The sequence below is a fragment of the Anoplopoma fimbria genome, chromosome 15 (assembly GCF_027596085.1).
Source record: "Anoplopoma fimbria isolate UVic2021 breed Golden Eagle Sablefish chromosome 15, Afim_UVic_2022, whole genome shotgun sequence".
Lineage (NCBI taxonomy): Eukaryota > Metazoa > Chordata > Actinopteri > Perciformes > Anoplopomatidae > Anoplopoma > Anoplopoma fimbria.
Window position 1 is genome coordinate 8,516,382 of NC_072463.1, and position 16,945 is coordinate 8,533,326.

The 16,945-nt window shown below is 39.2% G+C and overlaps 1 protein-coding gene and 3 gene segments (V, D, J or C); 2 read left to right on the forward strand and 2 right to left on the reverse strand.

Annotated features, from left to right (window-relative positions):
• Positions 1 to 1,321: 1,321 nt before the first annotated feature.
• On the reverse strand, positions 1,322 to 8,822 carry slc1a8b (solute carrier family 1 member 8b). The gene is made up of 11 exons (XM_054614557.1): positions 8,658 to 8,822; positions 7,909 to 7,988; positions 7,328 to 7,543; positions 4,861 to 4,903; positions 4,528 to 4,741; positions 3,480 to 3,579; positions 2,527 to 2,760; positions 2,185 to 2,379; positions 1,947 to 2,081; positions 1,744 to 1,861; positions 1,322 to 1,468 (listed from the first exon to the last, which is right to left on the reverse strand). Exons 1-11 carry the CDS (start codon positions 8,820 to 8,822, stop codon positions 1,322 to 1,324), a joined length of 1,647 nt encoding a protein of 548 aa, XP_054470532.1.
• Positions 8,823 to 10,680: 1,858 nt separating this feature from the next.
• On the reverse strand, positions 10,681 to 14,992 carry LOC129103912 (immunoglobulin kappa variable 4-1-like). The segment is given in 2 exon segments: positions 10,681 to 11,221; positions 14,450 to 14,992. Coding segments are annotated over 2 exon segments (387 nt in total).
• LOC129103917 (Ig lambda-2 chain C region-like) lies at positions 11,672 to 13,517 on the forward strand. The segment is given in 2 exon segments: positions 11,672 to 12,097; positions 12,974 to 13,517. A coding segment is annotated over 1 exon segment (312 nt).
• A 58-nt stretch (positions 14,993 to 15,050) lies between the features above and the next one.
• LOC129103911 (immunoglobulin lambda constant 1-like) lies at positions 15,051 to 16,650 on the forward strand. The segment is given in 2 exon segments: positions 15,051 to 15,221; positions 16,063 to 16,650. Coding segments are annotated over 2 exon segments (450 nt in total).
• Positions 16,651 to 16,945: the final 295 nt, after the last annotated feature.

A 16,945-nucleotide genomic window follows, 5' to 3' on the forward strand; every position in this document is an offset into this window, starting at 1 on the left:
TCCACTATTTTGTAATATATATGGAGGAGAAACGACCCTCACATAAATAGAAGATAAAGCATTTTGCCATCTTCAAGGTTATCAATAAAGATGGCCTCAACTAACTTTTTCATATGTTTTGGAGAAAAAAAGGGATAATTAAAGTTATGTTTGAATGCAATTTGCAGAAGTAAAAAAAGGTTGGGCTGTAAACGAACTACACCGTATACACAGCAAGGTTTATTTGCAACGTGTTTTACATATCGTAGAACAAAACGTTAAAATATATTAAGCTTGTGTTAACCACATACTTTGTTGCAGGCATCTAAAGCAAAAATCCATTCCAAAAAATTAATAGACTGCAAAACTAGGGAACCGGAAGTGCAAAAATGCTGACTCGTTTTAGAGTTTTAAGACTCATCCCTGCAGCACAATAAAGAGCATCGTTAAAATGCGACATGCTACCTTTTTCTAGTGACAAATTAGTTTAGCCTGTCCACAATTTTTCCACATACCTTCTAGTAAAAGCACACACTGCCTTTGGAAGTCCTACAAATGCCCCACTCCTCTTACACATACGTTTTTTTTTCTTTGCAAAATTAAGTCTAAAATAAAACCACACACTGACGGGACTTGAAGTACGGCAAGTTTTTATTAGAAAACATCAACACAAAATAAATTCAAAGCATAGGTATAAAAACATGATCATCTTACTAGAATAATTTAAATAGGTGCTAACGTCGCTTAACATGTGTCCATAAATATCTTGTCGTAACATAAAGGTTCACTTCAACAAAAGGAATTTACTCCTTGTCATAGTTTTTGTTAACTTTCAAGTCTTTCAGGTTCTCTGAATCAAAAACCAAGATCATGTTAAGGCAACTCAAAACCTTGACCACACTCTGTTAGGACTAACAGGCGTATGAATGTCTAAGTGTCACGGCTGACTGATAAACGCTAATCTCCTTCTAATGAATGTCATTGCAACACCATAACGTTTCTGCAGGTGTGTGCAGAGTGTCTGTTTAAGATTTAGGGTAACATTTGAAACTTAATGCATTTCCTCACAGTCAGACCTGAATGGAAACATACAGTATATCAAGTAATCAAGTTTTTTTGTTTTCAGCATGGCACAGGCAAAATCCAGTGAAGCCGCTAAACCCTGACAACACAATGTACTCAAACGTTGGTCTCATTTAAAACAGAAACGTAACAGGATTTTAAACAAACTGGACTTTTTTTTTTTTCGGGCCTCAGATGACGGTCCCTTTGATTTCTAAGAGGTGAATCTGTGTGTGCGGTAGAAGGCAGTATCACTTGATGTCCATCCCGTAAAAGTGTCTCAGACTTGGCAGAGGTTGTAGCAGGCCACGGGTCTCTCCATCACGTTTTCTCCATCCACCTCGTACACATAATCGCACCGGTGTGTGATCAGAGGAGCATCAGACATAGCCACGCTCTGATTGCCAAAGGAGATTACTGTGTCTCTCTGTAGAGAAGAAGTCACCAACAGTTCAGTTAGTTAAGATAGCGAAATTAGTTCTCAAAGGTTTTGTTTTTCTAAAATTACTTAGAGCTGCTAGCACCTTGTTTTCCTAAAATGTATCTTTGATAGTTTCTTCATATTTAATACTATAGAGTAAAACTTAAGATTTCAAATCAGGTTTCCACTGATTTCAAATCTTCACATTTGAATGTGCACTTTAACACCAACACATATTGTCCTCTTACCCGGTTGCAGCCAACTCCGTTAATGACCTCAGCAGGAGTTGGAGTTGCAGCAGTGGTGGCTGCCTTCTCAAAGTCCTTCTTACATAAATGAGCCATAATCCCAGCAGCTAAGGCATCACCAAGAACATTGATCATCGTCCGGAACCGATCACTAAGAATGAGAGGGAAGAAATACTTAACACATTGCCCCAAGACACACTTATGCTATGTAGCATGATCATTTTTGTGGGACTCACAGAACCCAATCGATGGCCACAATCAGTGAGATGTCAGCTGGCGGCAGCCCCACTGAGGTCAGGACAATAACCATGGTAACCAGACCGGCTTGAGGTATCCCAGCTGCCCCGATGCTGGCTGCTGTTGCTGTTATACTGATGAGACCAGAACCGGGATGTTAGAGATGTAAAACAAATTGGTTCTCAATGCAAATAACTTATCATGTGGAAGGTTAATGAGCTCTGTGTTTATTCTCACCTAATAGTTACCAGCTGGCCAAAGTCCAAGTCATACTCATTGACTTGAGCGATAAAGATGGCCGCCACTGCCTCGTACAGGGCTGTCCCGTCCATGTTGATGGTAGCTCCCACTGGCAGCACGAAGCGAGCGATCTGCCGGTCCACTCCACAGTTCTCCAGGAGACACTTCATGGTGATGGGCAACGTGGCGGAGCTGCAGAGGGAGAGAACAAGAGGAAATGGTCGGGTCAGGGTACTCTAGTCCCAAACGAGACCAATGAGAAATGGTAGGGTGCCCCATACAGTAGGCCTACATATGCTGAACTACCAAAAAAACATACAAAAACCTGTATCCTCTTACCTTGACGATGTGGCCAGTGCAATGACAAGAGCCTGCAGCAGCCCTCTGATGTAGGGGAAGGGGTTTTTGCGTGTAAAGAAGTAGAAGAAGAGAGGCAGCAGGATGAGGCCGTGCACAAACAAACCAGACAGGACCGTGATGAAGTACATGCCCAGCTTCTCCCCCAGGTGGGCCGGATCGTGCATATCCAGGATCTTCCCCGCCACAAGGAACACAATGCCGAAGGGGAAGTACCTGCATGGATGAGAGAGGAGAATCCTTTATTGCAGGCAGACCTCTTCAGCACAACCTCAAGATTATGACACCCTGCATTTCAACACTCGTTGATGTGACAAATAAAACCTTTGATTCTTTTTATGATAACATTTTAGGGGAAAGCTCTTTTAACTTGACAATGCTCACAAATCCAGGTCCAAAAAGAAAGGTTTGCTGAGTTTTGGTATGAATAAACTTGACTGACCTGCCCTCAACCTTTATCCAACACCTTTGGGGATTAATTGGATCGGCGACTGTTTGCCTTATCTGTCCTTTTTCACCTGCTAATGCTCTCCGGGCTGTTTGGGATAAAACATCCCCGCAGCCATGCTCCAGGAGATTAAAGGCTGTTAGACCAGCAGATTAATGCCTTTGGAATGGGATGTCCAAAAATCATACCTGGGTGTAATGTTCAGGTGTCCAAATACTTTTGGCCAAAGAATGTACGAGACTATCCTAACCAATTGTATTTGTACATATGGTTAATAAGGACTAATATATCACTTTGCTGGATTCACTCAAATGTAATCCAGTTGACTCATCAGCTCCCATGGGAAGCAGTAAGGACACTTGACTCTTCCCTGAGTAGCTGTGTGAGATTTATTTTTAGATATAATCTGGCTCTGCTGTGCGAACTGTGTGTTGTCTGTGACACAATTTGTTTCTATGTGAAAGTGTGTGTGAGAGTGAAATCTTACCACATAGCAGCGTTGATAATCTTCATGACGCACTCGTTGATGCACTGGCACACGTTGACCAATGGCGCTCCCCGTTCTCCCATCTTCCCCAGCAGCAGTCCTGAGAACAGACGGTACATTGATATGTGAGTTTGTTAGGTCTTACAAGTCACCTCTAGAAAAAAGGGTTTATAATAACATAATTTGTGGCAACTAACGGCTACTTTATACTTATTTTACACTAAATTATAGTAGTAAATATTACATATTTATACCACTTCATTTATTTGATAGCTGCTGTCATTATGTACTGCCCAAATTAAGAATTAACATAAAAAAATCCCTAAAAAAGAAGTGAAATGATCCAATGTTTCACTACAAATAGAATAGTTCCATCTGACTTCACTACCTAACTGTATATAAAGTAGTTTAACCACCACTTTGATCAGCTGCAACAGCACAATGCTGCTTCTTATTGCATTAGAATCAATCTAGTAATATTATATGTCTGCTGGAGGGGCCTTTTTTTCTTCAATATCAGTACAATTACATTTGAAACATTGAAGGTGCTAACATTTATACTCAGTGTACTAATATAGAAGCAAACAACTATTTGATATGCAAAGATATATTGATCTTATGTCTACATGAGCAGAAAATGAAGTCACTCTCCCCTGTGTGTGTGTGCTGTAATCCCAGTTTCTCTGTGCTTTGTTTAGATGGCCTTCTCGTGCCGTGCGTGCTTTCAGTGCATGTTAGTGCATACGATGGTGCACACCTCGTTAGCTCACTGTCTGCATTACGTTCATAAAGCGGATACAGCTGATAATGCCGTCCTGACATTGTGGAAGTAAAGTGTCATGTTGGATAAACACCAGCCAGGGGGATTTTTATGTTTTCATGGCTTATAATGTAGTGAATGTAATATATGTAATAATATAATCAATGAAGCCATTAGTTAACTCAACCCTTTGTAGAGATAACAGTACCATAAAGATTATACTTAAATAAATAAGGCTTATAGTTTGAGAGGTTTTCTGTGTTATAATGAGCTGTGTGATTGTCTCACCCATGGTGGCCGAGAAGATGACAATCCCCAGTACGTTCATGCCCTTGCTGGTACTTGGGACGATTTTATACTTGACGTCGGGAGCAGGGGTGATCTCCAGGAAGACCGGGTGGCCCATTTGAGGGTTGTGGTAGTCGGGCATGACATACACATAGTTGGCTTGAGATTCTTTTACATCAGAGTTCTGTACAATAGGTACCAGGTCCGTCCGGTACTGGAGTTGGATGAAAAAGAACAACCACAGAGGCTTGTTAATGTGTGTATATATTGAACATGTATTAGTGAACAGTAATTGTTCAATCCTTTTGGAGTTTCCTCCTTTTGTCCACTCACCTGCTGAAACGTTGCTTCAATTAGATTTGACGGGATCATGTTCCTATAAAAGACAATATACAGAGCAATAAATCAGATGTCTGTACAGAAATATTTTATTCTATTCTTCAGTGCCTATAAAGAGCTGAGGACTTTTTAAAATGTTTTTATATTGAAGTTCATTCTTGACCTTTAGTACTTGACCTAATACTGTACTTAAGTACAAAGTGAGGACTTGTGCTTCATTAAATATTACCATTTCACGCCCCTTTTTTATTCTACTCCACTTAATTTAAGAGAAAATGTTTTTACTTCACTACTGTCATTTGATTGTTGTTGTTTCTATATACTTTATGAAGATTCTTCATGGAAAAACAGATTGTTTTATAACAATAAAATGCATTGTTACAAATCAAGAATACACACAAGAATAGCAACAAATTCACATTCACATTCACACAACACGCAGAGAGGCCTTCACATGCATGTGTAAGGTGAACAGGGACAGCCAACATCGTGTACTGTATTAAAACAGCGTACGTCAATGACATTGAACCCACGAAACAAGCTTGTCAAACACGTAAGAGGACTCAAATGTACACCTGACCTTTGTCTCACTAATAGTAATCTGGTTTAAGAAGAAGGTATTAGTGGATCTCTGGCTTGAATTGTCCTGCAGTAAGCCTGAGCACACACACCGGACTGCGGTCTCTATCTTACACAGTGTAACATTGCACGAGGGCCTTCTGAGAAAGTGCAGGCTTAACAGATCACAATTAAGTGTCTTCCTATTCTTAGCCAGCCTGCTGCATAAGAGTGACACTGCAAATGTCTTACAAGCTGATTTTTTTTCATTTATAAATTCTGACAAAAAGATGTAGATTTTGGTTGGTGTTATCATATCTAATAATTAATAATTAATTCAAATCTGCTGCCATTTTGTTTCTTTTATTATATTGTTGGGATTGTTGGGATTTTACTAAATGTAACCACTAACTACATTTTCAGAAATATTTACTCGCTGAGAATTTCATGATTTCTGACTTCAGCTCCCCAGGATTCAAACTGATCCCTTGAGATATTGCGATTAGAGAGCATCCTGTTCCCAAGGAAGCACAGCAAGGTCACAAGGTTAGATCTCGATCTGTACTGGATTTAATTGGTCCGTACTGACTTTCCTCAGGCATTAAAGGGTATTGTCCATCCTGGAAAACAACACTAATACGATGGAGTGGGCAAATCTGGAATCTACTGAAAAGCCTGTAGTAAGAGAGGGCTTTTCTCCGTCTTATTGAAGAAGTGAAGGTGGTAAATACTTTTTCCAGTCATCAGATCTTTTTCAAAAATAGCAGAGACCCCAAGTATGTCATTAAGTCTTCCTGTTGTTTCTAAAGGGCAATCTGCTTAGGAACACAAAAGTTGACAAAAGTACTTGAAAGCTGTATAGTCCTACAAGGTGCTCTAATTATATGCTAAAGCGAAAGATCATCTTAACGTTGACTGAAAGAAGCAATGAGCTTCTTACTTTTTAGCTTATTTATTGCAATGTCTGTCTGTAGGTCCACAACTTTGCTCAAGTGAAATATCTCAAACACTTTTTGATGGATTGCTTTGCAATTCTTACACATATATTTATGGTACCCAGAGGATGAATCCTAATGTCTTTGATCATCTCCTGACCTTTTCCTTAAACTAGTTTGTGTCTCTAATTTTTCTCTGTTAACATTGTCATTGCAAGCATGTTAGCATGCTGACATTAGCATTTAGCTCAAACCATTTCTGTGCATAAGTGCAGCTGTACAGAGCTGCAAGCATGGCTGTCACTCTTGTTCATCACGGAAGGAGGAATAATAGTGTATCATGTCAGATATCAGGTACCGGGCAGTGTGGCTGTGATTGAATTCACATACTAACATACTATTCATACTAGAATGATGTAAAATTGAATATGTAGTGTGTTCACACTGAACAAATACCTGGATGTATACTACATTAGCAAGCATTTCTAAGTATGAGATGTGAGCCTACTGCACATAGTCAACTGCCCCACAATGCATTGCGATTGGGGGCCTTAAAACCAGCTGTCAGTCTTGTGAGATTTTGAGCCAGGCTAAATGCTGTCAATTTATTTATTTTTTTTAGGTTTGTTTTCTGCGAGAAAATATTATTTTAGATTATCAAAATACCACAGATTTGCAGTTATTGTTTTCAGAGATGGGATGCCATGAAACCGGCCTGGCTGTTGCTTAGACATATTTCAGTGTAAACAGTTAGCTGTTTAAATCATTCTTGATCTTTCATTCAGTAGGCAGTATGCAATACCAACGGATTGAGTATGTAGTATGCAGTATGTGTGCAATTTCAAACACAACCCACATAGAGCTTGGTAGGGACGTCAAAAGGCTTCAATATGGTAAATGTTTGAGTGGCAGAGTTCCCATCACGGTGTTCACTTTGTCAAAGTGTGATGGTGTCTGTCAATATTTACCTGATGAGGTCCAGCAGAGCGTCAGCTGAGGTCATAACAGGCCCTGAACTTGAATGGTGGCCATCCTTCTCTGAGCCCGTCCCCGGATGGATGATGAGCACCAGTACGATGCCGACGATGACAGCGATGAAGGTCGTCCACAGGTAGTAGGTGATAGTCAGGACTCCTAGTCGACCACTTGCCTTTGTGTCCATGGCTGACAGGCCTGACATAAGACTGGATGAGAGAACAAAAGTTGTTCTGATTAATTCTGGTTTAAACTTTGAAATGCTATTTTTTTTACTAATTACAAAACAATGTACCCTTTGAACTCGTATTAAGTGATAATGGAGCTTCAAATACAACATATTTTACACATTTTTATCAATAAAACAATAGTTTACATTAAAGGAATTCCAGGTGAAAAATAAACATAAATACTGGGGAATTTTGTGTGATTGATTTATCTGTTGGCCATTGGAAGAGTGATGCGTTGCATAAGTCTTCTGGATAAGAGAAATTGTGACCGCCTATAACAGAACACTGCAGCTGTTTGCTGTTATATTTGAGTCTGGACCCACACAAGTGAGGACTTTTCTTACCTGGAGGTGATGAGCGGCAGAATCAACATCTTTAACATCCTCATCAGCAGTTCTCCAGGGAAGGAGAAGTAGATCTTAGCCTGTGGGAGAGAAAAACACCTGAAGCAAACATTTTTTCTAGGAGAATAAGGACCAAATTACTTTTGCTTACATAGAAATCCAACACAAAGCTCTTTTATATGATTTGTGAAGTATTTTGGTGGATTTTAACTGCCTCATTTGAGTGAACTCATATGTTAATTCAACATATTAAAGACATTATTGTCCACATTCTCAGCTTGTTGGTAAAACACCAACAACACCTGATGAATTAAAGTCTAATATTCACTCTCTATTAGCTTTGATAAGGGTCTCCACCAACTACTGAGGGAAATATCTGGCTCTTTAGCTGCAAAATGCTCCACTATGTCCACCATCTGTCTGTCTGATGTTTGATGCTGAGCAGGTAATGTGCAGTGCGTATTTAAAGAGCTTTTCTTTTTTTAATGACTATTTCTGCACTTCTGACACCTCTGCTTCCTTGTTATACCTGATTCTCTGCATATGTGTGCCTCCACTCTCACGATTACATAAGTGGCTTAAACAACAGAAGTGAACAGCACGAACTGGCTGTTACTCCACATCCTGAATGTTCAGTTCATTTGCACACAGTGTTACAACTCCCACCACATTCTATCAAGGTATTAATGTAAAATTGAAATCTATAAGAAACAACATTGCCCCCTGTTCATTTTTCTATCCATCCATACCTGTGTGGACAGGTTGAGCGACCTCAGGGCGAATCCAAGCACACAGCCCGTCACTACAGCAAAGACGGAGAGCGTCAGCAGACCGTTCCTCCTGCAGTAGTCCCTCACGTACGCCCTGGCTTTCGCTGAAACCATATTTTTTAATAACTTCTTCAACCAACCCATGATGATTCAGGTTCGAGCCCGATCCCAGCAGGCCCCCCGCCCCTCCACCCTGAGTGAATGCAGATATCCCAGTGAGTGAGGTAGATCAGTAGGCCTACGTTTCCCCACAGGATCCGAGGTGGAGGACAGCTAGTGGATCTGATCAAATGTTTGGTCCTATCTCTCACTGAGGAACTCCAGACTGAGAGAGGAAACGTTGACGAGCTGATTCCTAGTGAAGCATTGCCCTAAAAGGATTAACCCTATCCCATGTTTCTCCACAGCCACCCAGGCTAATTTAAGAGGCTTAGCACTGATTAGCTCCTCCATTCATAGCTCATTATGAGTTATTACTACCCGCCTCCAAGTTATCCCATTCATGAAAAAGGTGCTTGCTCTCTGACCTCTCTGATTTGCAAAAAGTTAGGACCATCTTTAGCTGTCATGTATGTTCTGCATCCTCCAATCAATCTTGTTTTGAGTTCATCTACTAATTAGATGACAGTTAAAGAAAAGACAAACTCTTTTTTGAAAATAAGAAAAAATGTAACAAAATCAAAACATTTTGTATTGTTTCTGTGATCAGTGAACATACGAATGGTGGATTTTGATTTCTACCGTGAGTAAGTGAAAGAGATGCACTGTGCGGGCAGGATAACCAGAGGGCAGAGGGGGAAGATAAGTCACCAGCATAAGTCCTCAGTGTTTAGGAAACGCCCAGCCACCTGCTTTGATCTTACCATGAGGTTAGGATGTATCGTCTGCTCAGGGATCAGGGGCTCTAACGTCAGGACTTGGCATTGTAATTGGCAAAATATGTCTTGTTGGCTGAGAGCAGCACTCTCAAAGGAGCTTAAACACCGCAGGTTGATGAGGAGAATATTGCATTGCACGTGATATAACACTATCAAAGTGTATGTTTTTGCTGTAATTTCAGCAGAATCAAACTTCTAAAAGACGGAATCAGATTTATTCATATATGGTTGTGATAATAAATAATCTGAAAGGTATATTTAAAAATACCACAAAAGTGGGATATCAGCTACAGGACCAATAGAGCTGTAAACAGAAATCAGTGCATGCCATTGTTATTAGATGCTCAGGTTGTTTCTATGTCTATTCTTGCTTGTTGTTTGCATGTCTTGGTAATTCTGCTGCCGTCACAGCGTCCATGCTGACCTGGGAACAGATCCAAAGTTGACTCTCTCCTGTCCAACAATGTCTGCCTACGTCACCTGTAACCAATCCAATAACATGTAATCCTCGTCTAGAACAATGCACGCAGAGAGATCAACGAATGGCACAAAAGGGACACACACGCAGTTAGAAACATTTGTCTGTTTCTTTTTTAATTATTTTTTCCTGTTAAATCTTAAAAACATTCATCATAAACACTAGAAATAATTCTAAACTTAAAAAAACAATCTCCCATATCACCTACAAATGGCCCAGTTCTCTTGCCCCGACTCTTCATACACTCTTGCACTTAACAAGATTTCAAATGACAATGAGAAAGGTGCTGTTCATAGCAATGAACCAATAGAGAATTTTCAAAAATTGCAGAAATGAATATGTAGTTCAAAAACAATCTAACCCCCAGCTTATCTATAAAGAGACTTAATTAACTGAAAAACGAGAACTGAGAAAATAAGTTTAAGACTGTATATAGAAGAGCATATGTGAGTTTGTTTCAGTTCTATTTAGATTCATTGTGGTTCTGCTTGATGACTCTTGTGTTGTGTTCACTGGACCAGTTATCACACCAACCCTCTGCATCTGCAGCAATGAACCTGAGGGAGGTTTTTGTACGGCCCTGAATCACTGTGTGAACACGTGAGCTCCGTTTATGACATAGGCAACAATAAATATTAACAGAACATGAAGTGGTGTTATTAGATTTTAAATAATGTTTTAATTGTTTTATTAGTGTGATTATTTAGAGTGTGCTTGGTGAGTTTACTGTCAGCTCTGTGTTCAGTGGTCTGTGTCAGAGTCTCTTCCTCTTCAGCAGCTGCAGTCGGTTCCTGCTGTTACAGCTCAGAGTCTCTGCAGTCTGACTGAGGGAGGTTTTTGTACGACTACAAATCACTGTGTGAACACGTCAGCTCCGTTTATTTCATGAATACTCTGACAGTAATAAACTGCTGCATCTTCAGTCTGAACTCCAGTGATGGTCAAAGTGAAGTCAGAGCTGCTTCCACTGCCACTAAACCGAGCTGGTGTTCCTGAATGTTTTGTGCTCACATATTTTATGAGGAGCTTTGGAGGCTGTCCAGATATCTGTTGATACCAGAACATAGCTTCATCTCCATCACTATATGTGTAAACAGGTTCACTAATCTTACAGGTGAGAGTGACAGTGGATCCTGGAGTAGATGTCTCTACTGGAGGCTGAGTCACAGTCACCTGACCGCTGCATCCTGAAGACAAAAACAAATCATTACTTTATCAGAAGAAATAAATGAGAGAAAAGGCAGCACATCATGTTTGAAGTGTTGCTGAGTGAATGAACCTGTAAAACAGCAGCAGGCCAGCGTCCAGATGAGGATGGTGATGAGAGTCATGGTGGTTGTGGTTCCTGCTGTGTTGACCGACAGATCTGAGTCCTGCAGTGTTGAACTCACAGGACTATAAACCTTCTGAGTTCACTGGAGGATCAGCTGACGATGCAAAGCCTCCTCTCTATGGAAATGATTCCTCTGCTCTCAACAGACTGAAGGCAACGTGGGACATGAAACCAGGAGGAATACTGCTCTGTTTAACAACTTTTATGATGTTATTGAGATGGAATGAAATGCAGCATTGAGGATTTTCAACCTTTGAATTAAAATGATCGAAATGTGGTTGGTATAATATTTATTCTTATTCTTTTTTCATATTTACCCATATGGAAGGCATGGATACATATTTATTTATTTTTATAACCTTCTCACTTTGGGGAGATTTCTGATATCGTCTTTTTATTCAAGATTTTTGAAGCTTAATATTTATGCAATTTGCAAATTATGTAAAATAATTTTAAAAATACAAATTCATTAGGAGGGAAGATTAACCGTTTGTCTGACAACTGTAAAAAGTTACAATGAAAATGTATTAAATTTTTTTTTTTGAGGCAATTTGAGTTAAATCATTTTGTCCATCAAATAAAATATTAATTTGTCAGTTTAACCTGAAAAAAGGTGAGTTTTCAGTGGATAGATGCTTGTTCACAGTGCAGGAGGTTTTTGTACGGCCACTTAATGAGTTTGTATCACTGTGGTGGACTTTTGGTGGAGGAACCAAACTCATCATTAACTGTAAGTATAACAGATTTATAATTTCTACAACATGAAATATTACGTTACTTTAACATCAGAATGTAATGAAACACATTGATCTTGGATAATTTTTATGTTTTGGATATTTTTTGCCATCTATTAAAGCTTGGCTAATATCACATTTTAGGTAAATTGTGCAGCGATTACTATTATTTTGTTGTTATATATGATGTTTACTGTGACATATGTGCAGAAAAATATGAATATTTTATCCAACGTTTCACAAAATTTGGTAGAAATATTGTCTATCTTTCAAAATTTAAGAAAAGAGCATGTTCTTTATTATGTTATTTGTAACATTCAAACAGCTGTTGGATATAAAATTTAATGTGGATGACTTTAAAACACATTAGTAAGTTTATATGTACATTCAGCGCGGCTGCAGTTTGCGTTCACAGTTGGTTAGTTTAAAGTGGTGAAAAGGAAGTGAAACAGACAGATGACAAAGTCTTTAACTGTTTACAGATCTTACATTGTTTTCCACAAGAAAACCATTGAAGGGATGAATTATTTTCTATCAACATAATATAAAAGATATGAACAATGAATGTAATATTGATTAATTAAACTGTTTCATTACATTAACAACTAAGTCATGTTGGATATTATTCTATAATCCTTAGTGATTTATGATGAGTGTAACAGTAGAGGATTCAATTAAGTTTAACCATTTTGTTTCATTTGTTAAACCCTCATTTCTTCCCATGTCTCCTCTCCTCTGTCTGATCCCTTCATGCACACAGATAACCCACAGTGGTGTTAACCTCTGTCATGTATCATAACTGTCTCATGTCCAGCTGTCTGTCCTACAGTGGACGTTAATCTGCTCCTTGTGTGTCTCTGCTTCCCCTCCAGCTGGCCCCATGGTCAGGCCCTCCGTCTCTCTGCTTCCCCCCTCCTCTGAGCAGCTCTCCGGGGGCTCGGCCACGCTGGCCTGCCTTCTGTCCGGCTACTCTCCTCAGGGAGCCGTGGTGAGCTGGCAGGTGGACGGCACAGAGGTGACAGAGGGAGTCCTGAGCAGCTCAGAGGAGGAGAAGAGCGGACTCTACAGCAGCAGCAGCACCCTGAACCTGAGCCAGGAGCGCTGGATGCAAGGAGAGCTGTACTCCTGCAGGGTCCTCCATCATGACCACAGCCAGACCCAGTCCCTCCACAGGAGCCAGTGTAAGGGCTAGAGGAGCTGGCTGAAGCCCAGGACGGGAGCTCTGTGTGGGGGAGCAGCAGGAACACACCTGCTGCTCTGATCAATATGAGTTTGAGTCTTTGTAAACTAAAGCTTTGTGTGACGGAGAACAACAATTTAGAGATTAAAGTTCAGCAGCTAGATGTGAGTGTGTTTAATAACTGTCATGTTGATGATTGATGTTCTTGCTAATAAAGCTTTCACTGATGAATTACATGATGAAGTGTTTGGTGTTTTATCTTGTGAAGAGGAGTAAGAAATAAGGCGGTTTAATAACTTTAAATGATACTCCTCTCTTTAGAAAAATATCATATTAATGAAATATTAATTAAATGATTAGTTTTTTTAATGAACTCAAAAGAAGATATTGATATATGAGAAAGGAAATAATTCATGTTTTTTATCATGATGAAAAAAAACAGCATTGATGGATTTTGTGAATATGTGATCAGGCAAGAGTAAATATGAACAGAACATGAAGTGGTGTTATTAGATTTTAAATAATGTTTTAATTGTTTTATTAGTGTGATTATTTAGAGTGTGCTTGGTGAGTTTACTGTCAGCTCTGTGTTCAGTGGTCTGTGTCAGAGTCTCTTCCTCTTCAGCAGCTGCAGTCGGTTCCTGCTGTTACAGCTCAGAGTCTCTGCAGTCTGACTGAGGGAGGTTTTTGTACGACTACAAATCACTGTGTGAACACCCAAGCATTGTTTATTTCATGAGCACTCTGACAGTAATAAACTGCTGCATCTTCAGTCTGAACTCCACTGATGGTCATTGCAGCGTTCACTCCGTCTCCTGTTCCACTGAATCTAGAAGAAAACTCACTTGTAGGTTTTGTACCGAGGTTGATGACCAATTTGGGAGCTTCTCCAGATTTCTGCTGGTACCAGTATACTCTACTATCTCCATCACTCCATGTTTGAACTTTTGGGTTTGTTCTACAGGTCAGAGTGACTGAAGATCCAAGAGAAGATGATACTACAGGAGGCTGAGTCACAGTCACTTGACCAGAAGATCCTGAAAAAAACAGTGCACATTAACTCTTATTCAGATGTACACATGTTTGTTTTATCCAATTAATTTAATCATTGGAATGTTTGTTTTGTGATCTGATCATTTTCTTATTACGTTTTTCAAATAATCCTGACCTTTGATGCAGCAGCAGGCCAGCGTCCAGATGAGGATGGTGATGAGAGTCATGGTGGTTGTGGTTCCTGCTGTGTTGACCGACAGATCTGAGTCCTGCAGTGTTGAACTCACAGGACTATAAACCTTCTGAGTTCACTGGAGGATCAGCTGACGATGCAAAGCCTCCTCTCTATGGAAATGATTCCTCTGCTCTCAACAGACTGAAGGCAACGTGGGACAAGAAACCAGGAGGAATACTGCTCTGTTTAACAATTTTATGATGTTATTGAGATGGGAATAAATAGATTAAACGCAGCATTGAGGATTTTCAACCTTTGGACTAAAATTGTGTAAATGTGGTTGGTATAATATGTATTTTTATTCATTTAATTGACTGACAGGGTTAACTGTGGATAAAAAAGATAATTCAATTCTTCTTAACATGAGTTTGTTAATTATATTTAATAGAAAAAAACATGTTCATTTAACCATGTATCAACTGATATAACTGTGACAAATGTATTTTGTTACAAGGAGACAGTCATCATTTCTCTGAAAATAAAGCAAAAGTAAACAATTCATTTTTATTTATATGATAATATTGAATCCATATCATTACAAAAAACATTGTAGATTATCGAAAGTATATATTTTTATGCATTGATATGAAAAGCAGAGAGTTTTCAGTGGATAGATGCTTGTTCACAGTGCAGGAGGTTTTTGTACGGCCACTTAATGAGTTTGTATCACTGTGGTGGACTTTTGGTGGAGGAACCAAACTCATCATTGACTGTAAGTACCAAAGATTTTCATTCTATAACAATATATAGAAAATACAACTTAAATCAAATATTGGATTAGATTCAGACCAAGATCCGTTTTTGAATGTTGTTGGTATTTATTTTATTTTATCAAGCTGATCAAACAAACTGAGAAGTAACTTTGCTGAAATCTAATATTAATTCCGTTTTGCATGAAATTTGGTTCAAAAGATGGAAAATAACTCTTATTTTTTATATTCTATTCTATTTTTCATAGAAACTTTTCACTGCATGCTTACAAATCATTCTAAGTAACATTTGGTCACTTTCAATTCTCAAACATGTATATATTGTATTTATTGTAAAAGAAAATGTATAATTAGCTTTAAAAAATCAAATAATTTGTTGAATTTAAATGTGATGTGGATTCTTGTTCAACACAGATATGATTTTATCAGTAAATGCAGCTTTTCTTTGTGTTCACGGTTCATTCATTTTACATTTAGTGAAAAGGAAGTGAAAGAGACAGATGATGAATGTTTTAACTGTATTCGTATGAGTTTTTAAACTTTTTAAATCAGTTTAGACAGACAAAAAACCTCACCAGGACTAACTTTCATACATTTTGCAATTCACATGAAGATGTTATCAATAATTGTTATCAATGAACGATTTTAGTTGCATTTACACTTTAATCATGTGGTGGATGGTCTGTTACGGAGTGATTTATTTATTCAACAGGAACACAACTTATTCTGTTTTATTTGATCAAATATGAGAAATCAACAGGATGATATTTTTTTATTCCCAAGTCTTCATCCTTCATCTTTTGTCTTTTTCCCCCTCTCTCCCCCCCCCTCTCTCCCCCTCAGTGGGTGTTGTGCGGCCCACCCTGACCGTCCTCCCCCCCTCCAGAGAGGAGCTGCAGCAGGGCAGAGCCACACTGGTGTGTCTGGCCAGCGGGGGCTTCCCCTCAGCCTGGAGTCTGGGCTGGAAGGTGGGGGGCAGCAGCAGCTCCTCAGGGGTGTCACACAGCCTGGAGGTCCTGGGGAGCGACGGCCACTACAGCTGGAGCAGCACCCTGAACCTCTCTGCAGACCAGTGGAGGAAGGCGGGCTCAGTGAGCTGTGAGGCCGGTCTGAATGGACAGAGCCCTGTCACTCAAACCCTGGACCCTGGCCACTGCTCAGAGTAGAGCTTCAGCAACACTTCCTGTGTGGAAATGATGCTGCTTCTTTGATAGAGATCTTGATGAAGCTACAGATCTCCTCTGTTTCACAGCTCTCTACTCAGTGTTTCAGTGTGCATGTTGCTTTCTAATACTCATCTGCTGCATATTCTTCTTAATGTTCATTACTTTTCATATTAAACTGAACCATAGATTAGTTGTCACTCCACGATGAACTGTTGATTCATGAAAAAATGCGACATGAACATTATTTTATTATTAAAACTGTGGATTATAATGATTTGTGTCTTTGTAATTATTTTATGATACATTCTCACTTTGAAACATATCATTATGGTCATTTCATTCACCATATTTACCTGATAAGAGAGAAATGAAATAGATATTTTGTTTCTGTTTGGACTGATGTTATAGAGTGTTTTGTGCAACCATCATTACAGCTAAAGTTAAGGATTTTTTTTTATATCAGAGGCTATGGTCCAACGAGAATCTAACCTTCCCAGATTATTAATAAAGAGACTGAATGAACTGACAGGAATATCAATTTTAAATATTAACATATACAT